Source organism: Engystomops pustulosus, chromosome 4, assembly GCF_040894005.1.
Source record: "Engystomops pustulosus chromosome 4, aEngPut4.maternal, whole genome shotgun sequence".
Taxonomy (NCBI): Eukaryota; Metazoa; Chordata; class Amphibia; order Anura; family Leptodactylidae; genus Engystomops; species Engystomops pustulosus.
The window spans coordinates 92,226,261-92,243,445 of NC_092414.1; the positions used below are offsets into that span (position 1 = coordinate 92,226,261).

The following is a 17,185-nucleotide window of genomic DNA, read 5'->3' on the forward strand; positions in this document are numbered from 1 at the left end:
TTTTTATACTGTACCACACCGGTTCCCTTTATTGGAGTTACTGAATCTGGAGCTCTGGGAGATGCATTAACAAACGTCACACTTTGGACACCATACCCCAGATTAGGTTTAATTCTGTACATTGCCAAGTGTAAATCAGGTGAGCAGTTTTACATACTCACCCGGTTATCAACATCTTGTTGACGTTATCAGACGAGGTGCCACCCTCCTTTGTTCTATTTTTATCTGTGTTTTCACCTATGATAAACGTCATGTCTTAAAGTCATCTAACTGTTGAAAGGCATTCAGTGCAGAAAACAAATGCAATGTGTAGCTACCTGGAATAGAATAGTTAACAGCTTAATCATGTTTGTTTCAAAATGTAATTGTAGGCATCGACCATAATATTCATTTGAGGTTTTAATCCACGAGTGCATAGATAAGGTGTAAGATGAGCGAATTAAAACACATCGGGATAAGGAATAGAAAAAAACACAACAATGGCTTGACATGTTTAGATAAAACAAAGGGGAAGTGGGAAGGGGGCATTATAAGAGGTGGGAAATTATATTGGTTGATGATAGGTATGGGGTGAAGGGGTGGCACATAAGTATTGTAGAGTATTGTAGCACCTCTTTATGAGTAGGAGGTGTGCAAATAAGCTCTCTATATTAATCTGCTTCACAGCTCCCTCTCCCCCTGTATGCTAAGTGACTGCTTATTCAACATGAAAGTTACAGAGTTTGTATCAGGTTCTTGCATAATTACCTTAAAACATTTTGTGTGCATTCACATGAGTCAGTTTACCGGTCAGCAGCTTAATGTCATAAGGCGTGTACCATTTTGTGATCCAGGCCATGCATAAGTGTGGCACATATAAATTATAAGTTCTGGTAGAAAACTATTGAATCCATTCTGACATTCTCTAGCTTCCAGCCCCCCCCCCCCCCCCTCCATACCAGAAAACAGGGATCTCAAGGGAATTTGGGTCCAGACTTTTACTGGGCTTTTTGAACACATAAACCTACAGCACAAGTATGTTGCAGCCACTCATAGGTCTGCATTTTGCTCTATCTACTCATCAACTCAATTGACCATGCTCCATGGTGGGGATAGTCCACACATAGGGGCACACTTATCAACATCAGTGCAAACTGCACTATTTGCAGTTTGCCTATGAAGTGTGCAGGGCACCAGATTCAGGAGCTGTGGCACCCGTTCTGCATGAATTTTTTTAGTGCACCATTAATATGGGATATTGCACACACATCTATTGGACTGTGCAGACTAATAGTGGTGCACGGTTTGACTGTGCACCGGAACGCCCCGTTATGTGCAGAAATTTGTGTCGCATCGGGTATAGTGTAGCCACCACACACATTAGTTCCTTGCAACACATATGTGGATCTGACACTTCTTAAATACATGTGCAAGCAGTTTGCAAATAAAAGAAAATGCAAAGTCTAAAAGAAAACTGGCACAGGGTTCTTAGTAAATATGCCCCATAGTGTTTGTTATTTAGGCCAAAAAGTTACATTTTGTTTTATATGAACAGTGCATTTTCTACCACATTTATACTATGCTCCAAATATAGATAGGTTTTTGCAAACTGCAAACAGGAATTCGTATGGTTTGCTTTAAAAAATGGCATTCTTCTTGGCTTCTTCTTGCCTGGGTTGTCAGTTCAGGTGGACAACCATGTCTTGGCAGGTTACTAGTTGTGCCATACTTCTTCTTTGTACTGATGAGGGATTTAAAAGTGCCCTGTGAGAAGTTTAGAGACCAATGTGTTGCCTTAAACCTTACCCTGCCATATACTATGCCACTACTTTATTCCTAAGTTTTTTGACAGTTTCACGATTTTCATGATGCTGATTGTTCACAAATGCACTCTAACAAACATCTGAGGTTTTCACAAAACAACTGTAGCTACATTGAGAATAAATTACATACAGATGTACTATATTTATTAAATGGCATATGCTTAAAAGGGGCTTAAACACATATGCATACCACACTATTTAGATTTTTAATTTACGAAAATCTGTAAAAGTGTTCTGACCCTCAGTGGTCAGGCTTGTAAATCACAAGTAAGTATTGTAATTATGCTCAGGGCTGTTGGTGTTTCCCTAGAGTTTCATATGATCCTGCTTCACAGGTATCTCAGGGTGGATTATACTGACTGGTACCTTACTCAGAGGTCTGGCTGTGAACCAGCTTTGGGAATCTTTGCCTACCACCCTGCCTTGCTTGGACTCCGGTATCCTGTCAAGCCTTCCTTGCTCGGACTCCTGTATACATCCAAGTCTTACCTGCCTGGACTCCTCTATCTAGCCAGGCCTGCCATCCCTGGACCCCTGCATCCAGCCAAGCCTGCCATGTCTGGACCCCTATATCCAGCCAAGCCTGCCATGCTTGGATCCCTGCAAGCCTGTATCCAGCCAAGCCTGCCATGCCTGGAGCCCTGTATCCAGCCAAGTCTGCCATGCCTGGACCTCTGTATACAGCCAAGCATGACATGCCAGGACCCCTGTATCCAGCAAAGCCTGTCATCCCTGGACCCCTGTATCCAAACAAGTCTGCCATGCCAAGACCCCTGTATCCAGCCAAGACTGCCATGCCATTTATCTTAGGCTTTTCTCTTTTTTTCTCCTATGTACATATTTGTACCAAAATTTGTGACTATGAGATGAGCAAACATTTTTCATATATTTTTCTGATATATCCTTAAAATTCAAATGTGAATGTAAAAAAAGTCAAAAATTTTGGTAAAATGGTGAAAATAAACTCCAGCCCTGAGCAGCTTAGGCTAAACATTAAAAGGGGATTACAGAAGAATTTGTGACTTTTGTGCGACTTTATACAAATAAAGGCGCAAAAAACTAGCAGACACACATGCCTGATATAGCAACCTCTAAGATAATTGAAACAACTCCAAAACCCAGAAAAAGAAAAAAACACAAATGTCCTGACTAAAGATAAATGACCCCTTTTGTGTTGTTCCATCACTTAAAATATAAAATACATTTAAGTTTGTAGTTGTTAAAACATTTAAAAATGAGGAAAAGTTCAAAGGGTATCAATACTTTTGCATCCCATTGTATTTGGCATCTTGTAAAGTTTGAGCCCACACTTTTGTTGATAGCAAATAACGTTTACATACTGCTGTTCTTTTTACATGCCATTTAATATTGTTAAGGAAATTTTCCTGGTACATAGAACTAAATGTTCCATTCACTTCATAAATATTTTACTTTTTTTAAAGCTTTTATTTATTGTAGTATTTCAGAAATTATCTTAAACTGTAGAAAACATTTTTATTCTGCTTAATACCAAGACTGTGCTTTTGAGAAAGATACATAAAACCAGGAAGTTGAACTGTGGCATATCCTGACTTTTTATGTACTGAAGTGATTTTTTATTTCTGAGCAAACATGCTGATTCAGGAATAAGCAATGAATCTTCTACTGGTTGGAGGCTAAATATGGATTTTTGTACTAATAGAGTAGCTTAAGGTCAAAATGCTGTTTCTTTTGGATTTGATGCTAATCAAATTAAGCTGAAGCTTATCATGACACTGACTGATAGAAAAAGAATTCTCATTTTCATTACAGAACCTAAGTACAATTCCAGTAGCCTGTCTTTTCATTTGGGATGGTAATAAACTACTTGTCTGCTTACCTGGCTGTGCAGAGTTGGTGGTGAATTGTGCTTTCAATTATTAATGCTACCCTTGTTTTACTCCTTTTATATTGAAGCTTAGTGATACTATTTATTATCAGATTGTAAAGTTCAAGTGCTGAATGCTTTCCTTTGCAAAGTTTTATACTTGTTTTGTAACCCTTTTAACTGTTACTATGTGAATAAAAGAAATTTTAGAAACTTTGTTTACATTTTGGGGCACATTTACTAAGGCCCTTGTGCCAGTTTTCTGTCGGACTTTGCACATTCTTTTAGTGCAAACTGCTTGTACAGGAATTTAAGAAGTGTCTACACCACAATTGTGTCACGCGCAACCCTTTTGTGGCGTAGCCGCACAAGGAATCATGCGACACACAAATTAGGGGGAGTTGTGGAGCTCAGTCGGACGGTGCAGTATTCTGACAGAATTGTGTTGCATGCTCTATGTTAAAGGTGCAGAAAAAAAAAGTTGGTGAACTCTATCCAGGCAGTGCAGATTCCTGATTCATGAGGAAGGGCGCCAGAAATCCATTATCTGGAGCACACTGCACTACACACAGGCAAACTGCTTTTAGGGAAGTTTGCACTACTCTTAGGAAATGTGCCCCATAATGTGGGGTAGGGCACTATAGATTCACTTACAAAATGCTGCCATGCCAGTTATTACATTTTATAATTTTACCAATTCAAAAAAACAGAAAACAGAATTGAATATTATAAATCTGGAGGAGCAGTGTTGAAGGGTTATTTGATGTTTAACCCCTCAGCACTTTTTTTTTCTTTTAAATTCTCTATCGCAGCTTTCTACAGGCACATTAAATACAAGACAAATAGATAAAGCCACTGTAGATACAAGATGGGTCATGGTGGGTGAATATATCAATTGAAGCATAGAAAATTGACCTGATTTTTGGAGTAAACTAGAATGCTGTAATTTTCTGCATTAATATTGACTACTACAGCTTTATGTTTTAGATTTTGTTATTAACCAATGACCTTTACTGGCATATGTTTTATTACTAACTTATATTAATTTACTGCAAAGATGTGTGCTTAGTAGATATATTTCTGTAATATTGTTTAGCATTTGTAGCATTAATTCAGTTATGTTGAGGATGAAAGTAATTTAGGGCTTTGTCTGTGAACATATGGCATGACATTTGTGGGATAGCTGAACGTAGCTTCAGATTAATTAGAGTGACATACCACGAGAAATATTGAATACAGATAAATGACCTTGATATTTATTTATTGCTGTGCTATATTTTTTCTTCATCTGTTGAATTATACTGTTTTCATAGCAACACATTTTGGTTTTAATATTTGTGAAAAAAACATCACTATAAATACTGAAAGGCCCATATGAAGGTTAGCAAATAATTGTGAACTGTTGTTTAATGACAAAATACTACCATAAGATTTATGTTAGGTGAGTATTAGGGCATCCGAATTACACCAAATTTGTAGTGTTAATTAAAAAGAAAGGAGACAGCGAGCATCTATTCTCTCTAAAAAGACATTTTCAAGTAATACAACATGAAAACTGTAGCAACAAATTCAAAAACATCAATCTAAGTCAATGGGGATCCATCATGAGTGGGTGCATCATGGGCCAGTCATGATACTCCCCCTAAAAACACAAGATTTGTCAGCTCATCTGCCGGGTGCACATATATCCTGGATTCATTGGTTGGGGCAATACAAATAAGTAAAGGCAAAATCCATCACTGATATATTTCATATTCCAAACTTAGCTTTATTTTATCATAGCATTGCAACACAGGAATAAGCATGACATGGATTTTAAATGTGACACAAGAACAAGAAAAAAAAAGGAAAGGTACAGAGGACGGCGCCTCGAGTAATATCGTCTGGGTTTTCGGAGGATAATATACACATGAAATGTGCTCACCTTATGAAATCCTTGATGGTATGCATGGATAACCCCAACCTGGGGTTCAGTATGAGCTCCAAATTAAATCCAGAGGTATGACACTAGAATCCAAAAAGGAGTAAATAGTCGCTCCCAGTGCTCAAAACGGACCGGTAGCCGTGGTGACCACCAGTATTGTATACAAGGAGTGTGGAAAAAATAAGCACTATCGGGGCGCCAATTAGATACTCCACTGAAATAAATATAGTGTCTAGGATATTAAATTTATTGTTAAAACAAGCCAAAATACAAAAAACATGGATAAATATGATAAAGGACAAGTCCTATGACGCGTTTCGGGTGCTTGGACCCTTTTTCAAATATGGACAAGTGATTAAGATAACAACAATTACAGGGTTTATGTACATTAATTGAGAAATACCTGACATCAGGTATTTCTCAATTAATGTATATAAACCCTGTAATTGTTGTTATCTTAATCACTTGTCCATATTTGAAAAAGGGTCCAAGCACCCGAAACGCGTCATAGGACTTGTCCTTTATCATATTTATCCATGTTTTTTGTATTTTGGCTTGTTTTAACAATAAATTTAATATCCTAGACACTATATTTGTTTCAGTGGAGTATCTAATTGGCGCCCCGATAGTGCTTATTTTTTCCACACTCCATGGATTTTAAATGTCCATATAGCCTGCTTGATGCACTTTTGACTTTCTCGATCCTTAATCATAGCTCCCCCTGTTGATGCACAATGTGCCTGTTATGGTAGGAAGCTCTGGGTATGAGTGAATTCTGTTCCAGGTCCGATCTTGCATAGAATTCAGCTAAAGGCTGCTCCAAGAACCTAGTCTTTTGTCCCTGAAATGGCTCAACCCACTCATAACCCATCCAAGGCCACTCCATGCACACTTGATGTGAGGGTAGTGTGCGTAGATAAAAAGCTGCTGTTACATAGTTTATGCGGTTGAAAAAAGACACATGTCCATCAAATTCAATCAAGAAAAGAAAGGGATTGGATGAGGAAGGGATTTAGGGAAACAATTCTATATAACATAACCAGTTCCTGGCTGTGCACCAAGAATTTCATTTTTCCACCAGAAAACAAGGCATACAAGTAATTGTAAAACACCCCAATGTGTAACAACCAATTTAGCCCTGAGTATGCTACTTTACCATGTGTTATCACAATATGCACATACTGAAGTATAATAGAAATATCCCAAATCACATAAGATACCAAAACCAGATACACAATAATAAGCATAACCTATAATTATTAAGTGCATAGCTACCTGAGGGAAGGACTGAATCTTTTATGTATGAGTCAGAATAAAGACAAAATTTCATTGATTACTCATGGGAATCAACCAAATTTTTTATTGAGATTGTTAAATAGATTATGGTATGAATAATCAGTCTATTCCTTTTAAATATTTAAATGTCTTTTTATATATCATCTATATAATTATTGTTATCATTACATGATTTCCTTATCCAAATATTAAATGGTTCATTATCTTTTCTCTTAGGTCACTTGGAGTTACCCAGTTCTCCCCTATTCATGCCAGAAAAGCCTTTCCATGCTTTGATGAACCTATTTACAAGGCAACATTCAAAATAAGTATCAGACATCAAACGTCTTATATGTCACTGTCCAATATGCCAGTGGAGACCTCAGTTTTTGAAGAGGGTGGATGGGTTACGGACCATTTCTCACAGACTCCATTAATGTCAACATACTATCTTGCATGGGCTGTATGCAACTTCACATACCGAGAAGCTATCACTCGCAGTGGTGTTGTAGTAAGTATATCTTTACATTTTATGTAATGTGAATTTTTAGTACTTGTAAAATGTAATAAGTTGAAGTATCATACTTGAGTATAAGCCGAGTTTATCAGCACAAAATTTGTTCTGAAAAACCTGTACTCACCTTTCCGCCCATAGGTCCTTTTCTACTTCCAATGCTCCAGTGCCTCCTCAGGTCCTTCGAGTCCTCTTCTGGTTCTTCCGCTCCTCTTCAGGTCCTCTTTGGGTCATTACATTCCTCTTCGGGTCCCCTTGCGATGCCGGCAGCTCACAAACAATGATGTCGGCAAGCAGCTGATGTCATTCTGTGTGATGGCCGAGCGTGAAGACCTGAAGATTAGCAGAACAACCCAATGAGGAGCCAAAGATGGGCGGAAGGACCCGAAGAGGACCCGGAGGACCTGAGGAGGCACATAATCATCGGAAGAAGAAGAGGACTTACAGAGGACGCCAGACAGGTGAATACAGTGTTAATTTTTTTTTTTACTACAGGAGGCAGGCTGGCTATATACTATGGGGCTGGCAGGCTATATAATACAGGGGACTGCCAGGCTATATACTAGGGGGATGGCAGGATATATACTACATGGGCTGGCAGGCTATTTACTAAAGGGGGCTGGCAGGTTATATACTACAGGGGCTTTCAGGCTATATACTACAGGGGGTTGGCTGGCTATATACTGGGAGGCTGTGACCAATGCATTTCCCACCCTCGGCATATACTCAAGTCAATAGGTTTGCCCAGTCTTTTGTGTTAAAATTAGGTACCTTAGCTTATACCCAAGTCGGCTTATACTCAAGTCTATATGGTACCATATAGTAAAAAATAACAAAAGATGTTCTTTTTTTGTAAAAGCCAAATACATAGAATTGTTAACTTTCATGATGCAATTTTATTCTACATAATTTTTGTGGGGTAAATTAATGAAATCTATTTGTGGGGCAGAATTGTTGGTACAATTGCAACCAACCATTAAAGCAAAATAGAATGAAATGCAATTATACTGTTTGCCATTATAAGTGTTAGGCCAAGGTAAAAGATGAGAAAGGATATATTTTCATACCCAAAAGCTCTTTTGTGGTATCATATCAATGGAAGGGGGGAATTAACATTCTCCGCCAGTTTTCTTGAGGACAAGACAAGTAAAAAAATGTAAAAGCCCCATTTCCAATTAAAAAATTGTGATATTGTGGGTTATTCATCATTAGGTAGACTTTTAGGGATAGTTTAAGACTTTGGAGCTGCTGTATGTCAAGTTTATTATAGTGGTTTTGGCCCTTTAATAAATCTGTCTGCAATGTTCTTCTCTACTGCTGACTGTTAATGCAACTTTTTGCCAAAAAGTCACAAAAATGAAAAGAGTTGCATGTACTTTGCATACTTCAGGAGGAGACAGAACACAAACAATAATAAATAATCCCCACTATGTGTGGAAACTTATAGAAGAAAATTATAATGGGCATAAGTTCCCAAATTTAACCCCTACGGGACTCAGCCTCTTTTGGCCTTAAGGACGCGGCCCCATTCTTCAAATCTGACCTGTGTCACTATAAGTGGTTATAGTTTTGGAACGCTATGAGATATCCAGGGGATTTTGAGATTGTTTTCTCGTGACACATTGTACTTCAAATTAGTTTAAAAATTTGGATGATATCTTTTGTGTTTAGTTATGAAAAAAAACAAAATTTGGCAAAAATTTGGAAAAATTCTTTATTTTCAACATTCTAAATTCTCTACTTTTGATGCAGGTAGTCATAGCTCCCAAATAAATTCATAACTTACATTTCCCAAATGTCTGCTTTATGTTGGCATGGTTTTTTAAGATTCCACATATTTTACTAGAATGTTATGAGGCTCAGAATTTAGGTATCATTTTTCACATTTTTTGTAAAATCACCAAAACCTGTATTTAGATGGACCTGCTCAACTTCTAATTGACACTGAGAAGCCTAAATAATAGTGAGACTCGTAAATTACCCCATTGTGGAAACTACACACCTCAACGTATGAAAAACCACTTTTAAGAAGTTTGTTAACTAGAGATGAGCGAACATGCTCGTCCGAGCTTGATGCTCGGTCGAGCATTAGGGTACTCGAAACTGCTCGTTACTCGGACGAATACTTCGCCCGCTCGAGAAAATGGCAGCTCCCGCCGTTTTGCTTTTTGGCGGCCAGAAACAGAGCCAATCACAAGCCAGGAGACTCTGCACTCCACCCAGCATGACGTGGTACCCTTACACGTCGATAGCAGTGGTTGGCTGGCCAGATCAGGTGACCCTGGGATAGACTAGCCGCTGGCCGCGCTGCTCGGATCATTCTGTCTCTGGATGCCGCTAGGGAGAGAGCTGCTGCTGGTCAGGGAAAGCGTTAGGGCGTTCTATTAGCTTACTGTTAGGCAGGAGTGATTCTCAAAGAACCCAACAGCCCTTCTTAGGGCTACAATAACGTTCTACTTTTTTTATTTTAATTTGCATCTTTTACCATTTTGTGAGGAATTAGCAGGGGGACTTGCTACCGTTGTGTTTAGCTCTTAGTGGCACACATATCCATAGCAAAGACCGAAGTGGGAAAATTCAGTAGGGGTTGGATTTCTATTAGGCAATAACTCAGTGTCATCTCATCTGGCATAGTAGTGTGCTTCCTTTGATACTTGGCTAGAAAATAGCCATAGGAGAATACAAACAGCTTCTTGAAGCCTACAGTAGCGTTCTATATATTTGATTTCTGGTTGATCTGCTGGTGGCTGTAGTTTCTGCAGTGCATGTACTTGCCAATTCTGAGCAATTTGTAGTGAGACTTGCGACCGCTGTGTTCTGCGCTTAGTGGCGCACATATCCATAGCAAAGGCCGAAGTGGCAAAATTCAGTAGGGGTTGGATTTCTATTAGGCAATAACTCAGTGTCATCTCATCTGGCATAGTAGTGTGCTTCCTTTGATACTTGGCTAGAAAATAGCCATAGGAGAATACAAACAGCTTCTTGAAGCCTACAGTAGCGTTCTATATATTTGATTTCTGGTTGATCTGCTGGTGGCTGTAGTTTCTGCAGTGCATGTACTTGCCAATTCTGAGCAATTTGTAGTGAGACTTGCGACCGCTGTGTTCTGCGCTTAGTGGCACACATATCCATAGCAAAGGCCGAAGTGGCAAAATTCAGTAGGGGTTGGATTTCTATTAGGCAATAACTCAGTGTCATCTCATCTGGCATAGTAGTGTGCTTCCTTTGATACTTGGCTAGAAAATAGCCATAGGAGAATACAAACAGCTTCTTGAAGCCTACAGTAGCGTTCTATATATTTGATTTCTGGTTGATCTGCTGGTGGCTGTAGTTTCTGCAGTGCATGTACTTGCCAATTCTGAGCAATTTGTAGTGAGACTTGCGACCGCTGTGTTCTGCGCTTAGTGGCGCACATATCCATAGCAAAGGCCGAAGTGGGAAAATTCAGTAGGGGTTGGATTTCTATTAGGCAATAACTCAGTGTCATCTCATCTGGCATAGTAGTGTGCTTCCTTTGATACTTGGCTAGAAAATAGCCATAGGAGAATACAAACAGCTTCTTGAAGCCTACAGTAGCGTTCTATATATTTGATTTCTGGTTGATCTGCTGGTGGCTGTAGTTTCTGCAGTGCATGTACTTGCCAATTCTGAGCAATTTGTAGTGAGACTTGCGACCGCTGTGTTCTGCGCTTAGTGGCGCACATATCCATAGCAAAGGCCGAAGTGGGAAAATTCAGTAGGGGTTGGATTTCTATTAGGCAATAACTCAGTGTCATCTCATCTGGCATAGTAGTGTGCTTCCTTTGATACTTGGCTAGAAAATAGCCATAGGAGAATACAAACAGCTTCTTGAAGCCTACAGTAGCGTTCTATATATTTGATTTCTGGTTGATCTGCTGGTGGCTGTAGTTTCTGCAGTGCATGTACTTGCCAATTCTGAGCAATTTGTAGTGAGACTTGCGACCGCTGTGTTCTGCGCTTAGTGGCGCACATATCCATAGCAAAGGCCGAAGTGGCAAAATTCAGTAGGGGTTGGATTTCTATTAGGCAATAACTCAGTGTCATCTCATCTGGCATAGTAGTGTGCTTCCTTTGATACTTGGCTAGAAAATAGCCATAGGAGAATACAAACAGCTTCTTGAAGCCTACAGTAGCGTTCTATATATTTGATTTCTGGTTGATCTGCTGGTGGCTGTAGTTTCTGCAGTGCATGTACTTGCCAATTCTGAGCAATTTGTAGTGAGACTTGCGACCGCTGTGTTCTGCGCTTAGTGGCGCACATATCCATAGCAAAGGCCGAAGTGGCAAAATTCAGTAGGGGTTGGATTTCTATTAGGCAATAACTCAGTGTCATCTCATCTGGCATAGTAGTGTGCTTCCTTTGATACTTGGCTAGAAAATAGCCATAGGAGAATACAAACAGCTTCTTGAAGCCTACAGTAGCGTTCTATATATTTGATTTCTGGTTGATCTGCTGGTGGCTGTAGTTTCTGCAGTGCATGTACTTGCCAATTCTGAGCAATTTGTAGTGAGACTTGCGACCGCTGTGTTCTGCGCTTAGTGGCGCACATGTCCATAGCAAAGGCCGAAGTGGCAAAATTCAGTAGGGGTTGGATTTCTATTAGGCAATAACTCAGTGTCATCTCATCTGGCATAGTAGTGTGCTTCCTTTGATACTTGGCTAGAAAATAGCCATAGGAGAATACAAACAGCTTCTTGAAGCCTACAGTAGCGTTCTATATATTTGATTTCTGGTTGATCTGCTGGTGGCTGTAGTTTCTGCAGTGCATGTACTTGCCAATTCTGAGCAATTTGTAGTGAGACTTGCGACCGCTGTGTTCTGCGCTTAGTGGCGCACATATCCATAGCAAAGGCCGAAGTGGCAAAATTCAGTAGGGGTTGGATTTCTATTAGGCAATAACTCAGTGTCATCTCATCTGGCATAGTAGTGTGCTTCCTTTGATACTTGGCTAGAAAATAGCCATAGCAATAGGATAGGATTGTTTGGTTTTAAAAACTCAAAAAAAAACAAAAAACACAAAAAAAAAAAAAAAAAAAAACACAAAAAAAAACAAAAAGAAGTAAAAAAAAAAAAAAAGTTATAACTCTCATTTTAAAAATGTTTAACCCGAGGGCTAGGGGTAGAGGACGAGGGCGGGGACGTGGGCGTCCAACTACTGCAGGGGTCAGAGGCCGTGGTCCTGGGCGGGGTGAGACACCACCTGCTGATGAGGGAGCAGGGGAACGCCGCAGAGCTACACTCCCTAGGTTCATGTCTGAAGTTACTGGGACTCGTGGTAGAGCACTGTTGAGGCCAGAACAGTGCGAACAGGTGATGTCGTGGATTGCTGACAATGCTTCGAGCAATTTGTCCACCACCAGTCAGTCTTCCACGCAGTCCACCCATGTCACCGAAATCCCCACTCCTCCAGCTCCTGCACCTCAGCCTCCTCCCCCCCAGTCTGCCCCCTCCCAGGAAAATTTGGCATTTGAACCGGCATACTCTGAGGAACTGTTTTCTGGACCCTTCCCACAGTCACAAACCACTTGTCCGGTTGCTGCTAAGCAATTTTCCGATGCCCAGGTTTTCCACCAGTCACAGTCTGTGGGTGATGATGACCTTCTTGACGTAGTGGAAGTGTGTAAAGAGGTGTCCGACGATGAGGAGACACGGTTGTCAGACAGTGGGGAAGTTGTTGTCAGGGCAGGAAGTCCGAGGGGGGAGCAGACTGAGGGATCGGAGGATGATGAGGTGACAGACCCAAGCTGGGTTGAGAGGCCGGGTGAACACAGTGCTTCTGAGACGGAGGAGAGTCCTCGACCTGAACAGGTTGGAAGAGGCAGTGGTGGGGCCAGACGGAGAGGCAGGGCCAGAGCTGGTGCATCAGCGCCACTGTCAACTAGTGAAGCTCCCGTGGTGAGGGCTCTTGCGGCGAGGGCTAGATCTTCAGAAGTGTGGAGGTTCTTTAAGGAAACACCGGATGACCGACGGACTGTGGTGTGCAACATTTGCCAAACCAGGCTCAGCAGGGGTTCCACCACTACTAGCTTAACTACCACCAGTATGCGCAGGCATATGAATGCTAAGCACCCCACTCAGTGGCAACAAGCCCGTTCACCTCCGGCCGTGCACACCACTGCTCCTTCCCCTGTGTCAGCTGCTAGTCAGCCCCCTGCCCAGGACCCTGGCACAAAAACCCCATCGTCGCCTCCACGATCCTCCACAGCATCCACCAGCGTTCAGCTCTCCATACCCCAGACGCTGGAGCGGAAACGCAAATATAGTGCAACCCACCCGCACGCCCAAGCCCTTAATGTGCACATCTCCAGATTGCTTAGCCTGGAGATGCTGCCCTATAGGCTAGTAGAGACCGAGGCCTTTCGCAACCTCATGGCGGCGGCCGCCCCTCGGTATTCGGTCCCCAGCCGCCACTACTTTTCCCGATGTGCCGTCCCAGCCCTGCACCAGCACGTGTCAGACAACATCATCCGTGCCCTGACCAACGCCGTTTCTGACAAGGTCCACCTGACCACGGACACGTGGACGAGTGCTGCCGGGCAGGGCCACTATATATCGCTGACGGCACATTGGGTTAACTTGGTGGAGGCTGGGACCGAGTCTGACCCTGGGGCTGCTCATATACTGCCGACGCCGAGGATTGCGGGGCCTACCTCGGTCCAGGTGTTTCAGGCCTACTATGCCTCCTCCTCCTCCCACCCCTCCTCCACCTCCTCCTCCGAACTACCATCCGTGGGCACGGCGCCATCAGTCGGTAGCTCTAGGCACAGCAGCAGTGCCGTCGCTAAGCGACAGCAGGCGGTGCTCAAACTGCTGAGCCTAGGCGACAAAAGGCACACCGCCCAAGAGCTATTACAGGGCATCACGGCGCAGACTGATCTGTGGCTGGCACCGCTGAACCTCAAGCCGGGAATGGTTGTGTGTGACAACGGCCGTAACCTGGTGGCGGCTCTGCAACTCGGCAGACTGACACATGTGCCATGCCTGGCCCATGTGTTAAATCTGATAGTGCAGCGTTTCCTCAAGACATACCCCAATCTGTCTGATTTGCTCACAAAGGTGCGCCGCATCTGTGCGCATTTCAGGAAGTCCAGCCCAGATGCTGCCACTCTCAGGGCAGCGCAGCGCCGCCTCCAACTGCCCGCTCACCGACTGTTGTGCGACGTGCCCACGAGGTGGAATTCAACACTGACCATGTTATCCAGAGTTTACCAGCAGCGCAGAGCGATTGTAGACTGCCAGATGTCAACTTCCACCAGAACTGGTAGTCAGGTCAGTCAGCTTCCTCAAGTCTACAATGAGGAGTGGACGTGGATGTCTGATATCTGTCAGGTGCTGAGTAACTTTGAGGAGTCAACACAGATGGTCAGTGGCGATGCCGCCATCATCAGCCTCACCATCCCGCTGCTTGGCCTGTTGAAAAACTCTCTGGTCAGCATGAAGTCGGAAGCTTTGCGCTCGTCACAAGAGACGGGGGAAGAATATTCCCTTGTTGATAGCCAAAGCACCCTGAGGTCTGTTTCTCAGCGCATATCGGAGGAGGTGGAGGTGGAGGAGGATGAGGAGGAAGAGGAGGAGAATGTTGGCGAGACACAAGAGGGGACCATTGTTGAGTCCTTCACTGTTCAGCGTGTATGGGCAGAAGAAGAGGAGTTGGAGGAGTTGGAGGAGGAGGAAATGGACAGTCAGGCCAGTGAGGGGAGTGAATTCTTACGCGTTGGTACTCTGGCGCATATGGCAGATTTCATGCTAGGCTGCCTATCCCGTGACCCTCGCGTTCAAAGAATTTATTCCAGCACCGATTACTGGGTGTTCACTCTCCTGGACCCACGGTACAAGCAAAATCTTCCCACTCTCATCCCTGGAGAGGAAAGGAGTGTGAGAATGCATGAATACCAGCAGGCCCTGGTGCACAAGCTGAAACAGTATTTCCCTTCTGACAGCGCTAGCGGCAGAGTGCGTAGTTCTGCGGGACAAGTAGCGAGGGAGAGTAGGCGAGCAGGCAGCTTGTCCAGCACTGGCAAGGGTACGCTTTACAAGGCTTTTGCCAGCTTTATGTCACCCCAGCAAGACACTGTCACCTGTCCCCAGTCTCGGCAGAGTAGGGCTGATCTTTACAGAAAGATGGTGAGGGAGTACGTAGCTGACCATACCATCGTCCTAAATGATCACACAGCTCCCTACAACTACTGGGTTTCAAAGCTGGACATGTGGCACGAACTGGCGCTGTACGCCTTGGAGGTTCTTGCCTGCCCTGCCGCTAGCGTCTTGTCCGAGCGGGTTTTCAGTGCAGCTGGTGGCATCATCACCGATAAGCGTACACGCCTGTCGACTGACAGCGCTGACAGGCTGACGCTTATTAAAATGAATAAAGGCTGGATTTCTCAGAATTTCCAATCTCCACCAGGTGAAGGAAGCTCAACCTGAATAATTGATCCACTCCTCCTCCTCCTCCTCATTTTCCTCCTTCTCCTCCTCTTTGTACAGTAAAGCAGAGGAAAATGGCTATTTTTTGACAGGGCCCACTGGCTCTTGCTATAGTACTTCATGCATTTAATTTTTCTGGAGGGCCACCTACCCGGTCCTCTGTTTGAAACAATTTTTGTGAGTGCCACATACAGGCACTCAATCTATTCCATTTTTCTGGAGGGCCACCTACCCGGTCCTCTGTTTTAAAAAATTTTTGGGACTGCCACATACAGGCACTCAATCTATTCCATTTTACTGGAGGGCCACCTACCTGCTCCTCTGGTTTGAAACATTTTTGGGACTGCCACATACAGGCACTCAATCTATTCCATTTTACTGCAGGGCCACCTACCTGCTCCTCTGGTTTGAACAATTTTTGGGACTGCCACATACAGGCACTCAATCTATTCCATTTTACTGGAGGGCCACCTACCTGCTCCTCTGGTTTGAAACATTTTTGGGACTGCCACATACAGGCACTCAATCTATTCCATTTTACTGCAGGGCCACCTACCTGCTCCTCTGGTTTGAACAATTTTTGGGACTGCCACATACAGGCACTCAATCTATTCCATTTTACTGGAGGGCCACCTACCTGCTCCTCTGGTTTGAAACATTTTTGGGACTGCCACATACAGGCACTCAATCTATTCCATTTTACTGCAGGGCCACCTACCTGCTCCTCTGGTTTGAACAATTTTTGGGACTGCCACATACAGGCACTCAATCTATTCCATTTTACTGGAGGGCCACCTACCTGCTCCTCTGGTTTGAAACATTTTTGGGACTGCCACATACAGGCACTCAATCTATTCCATTTTACTGCAGGGCCACCTACCTGCTCCTCTGGTTTGAACAATTTTTGGGACTGCCACATACAGGCACTCAATCTATTCCATTTTACTGGAGGGCCACCTACCTGCTCCTCTGGTTTGAAACATTTTTGGGACTGCCACATACAGGCACTCAATCTATTCCATTTTACTGCAGGGCCACCTACCTGCTCCTCTGGTTTGAACAATTTTTGGGACTGCCACATACAGGCACTCAATCTATTCCATTTTACTGGAGGGCCACCTACCTGCTCCTCTGGTTTGAAACATTTTTGGGACTGCCACATACAGGCACTCAATCTATTCCATTTTACTGCAGGGCCACCTACCTGCTCCTCTGGTTTGAACAATTTTTGGGACTGCCACATACAGGCACTCAATCTATTCCATTTTACTGGAGGGCCACCTACCTGCTCCTCTGGTTTGAAACATTTTTGGGACTGCCACATACAGGCACTCAATCTATTCCATTTTACTGCAGGGCCACCTACCTGCTCCTCTGG

At 43.1% G+C, this 17,185-nt stretch overlaps 1 protein-coding gene across 1 annotated transcript in view; it reads left to right on the forward strand.

Moving 5' to 3' along the window:
* The window catches only part of TRHDE (thyrotropin releasing hormone degrading enzyme), a 452,112-nt gene that overhangs the window by 44,464 nt on the left and 390,463 nt on the right, over positions 1 to 17,185 (forward strand). Inside the window, exon 2 of the mRNA XM_072146727.1 lies at positions 7,085 to 7,358. Coding sequence (XP_072002828.1) covers positions 7,085 to 7,358 — 274 coding nt within the window. The remainder of the gene's footprint in view (positions 1 to 7,084; positions 7,359 to 17,185) is intronic.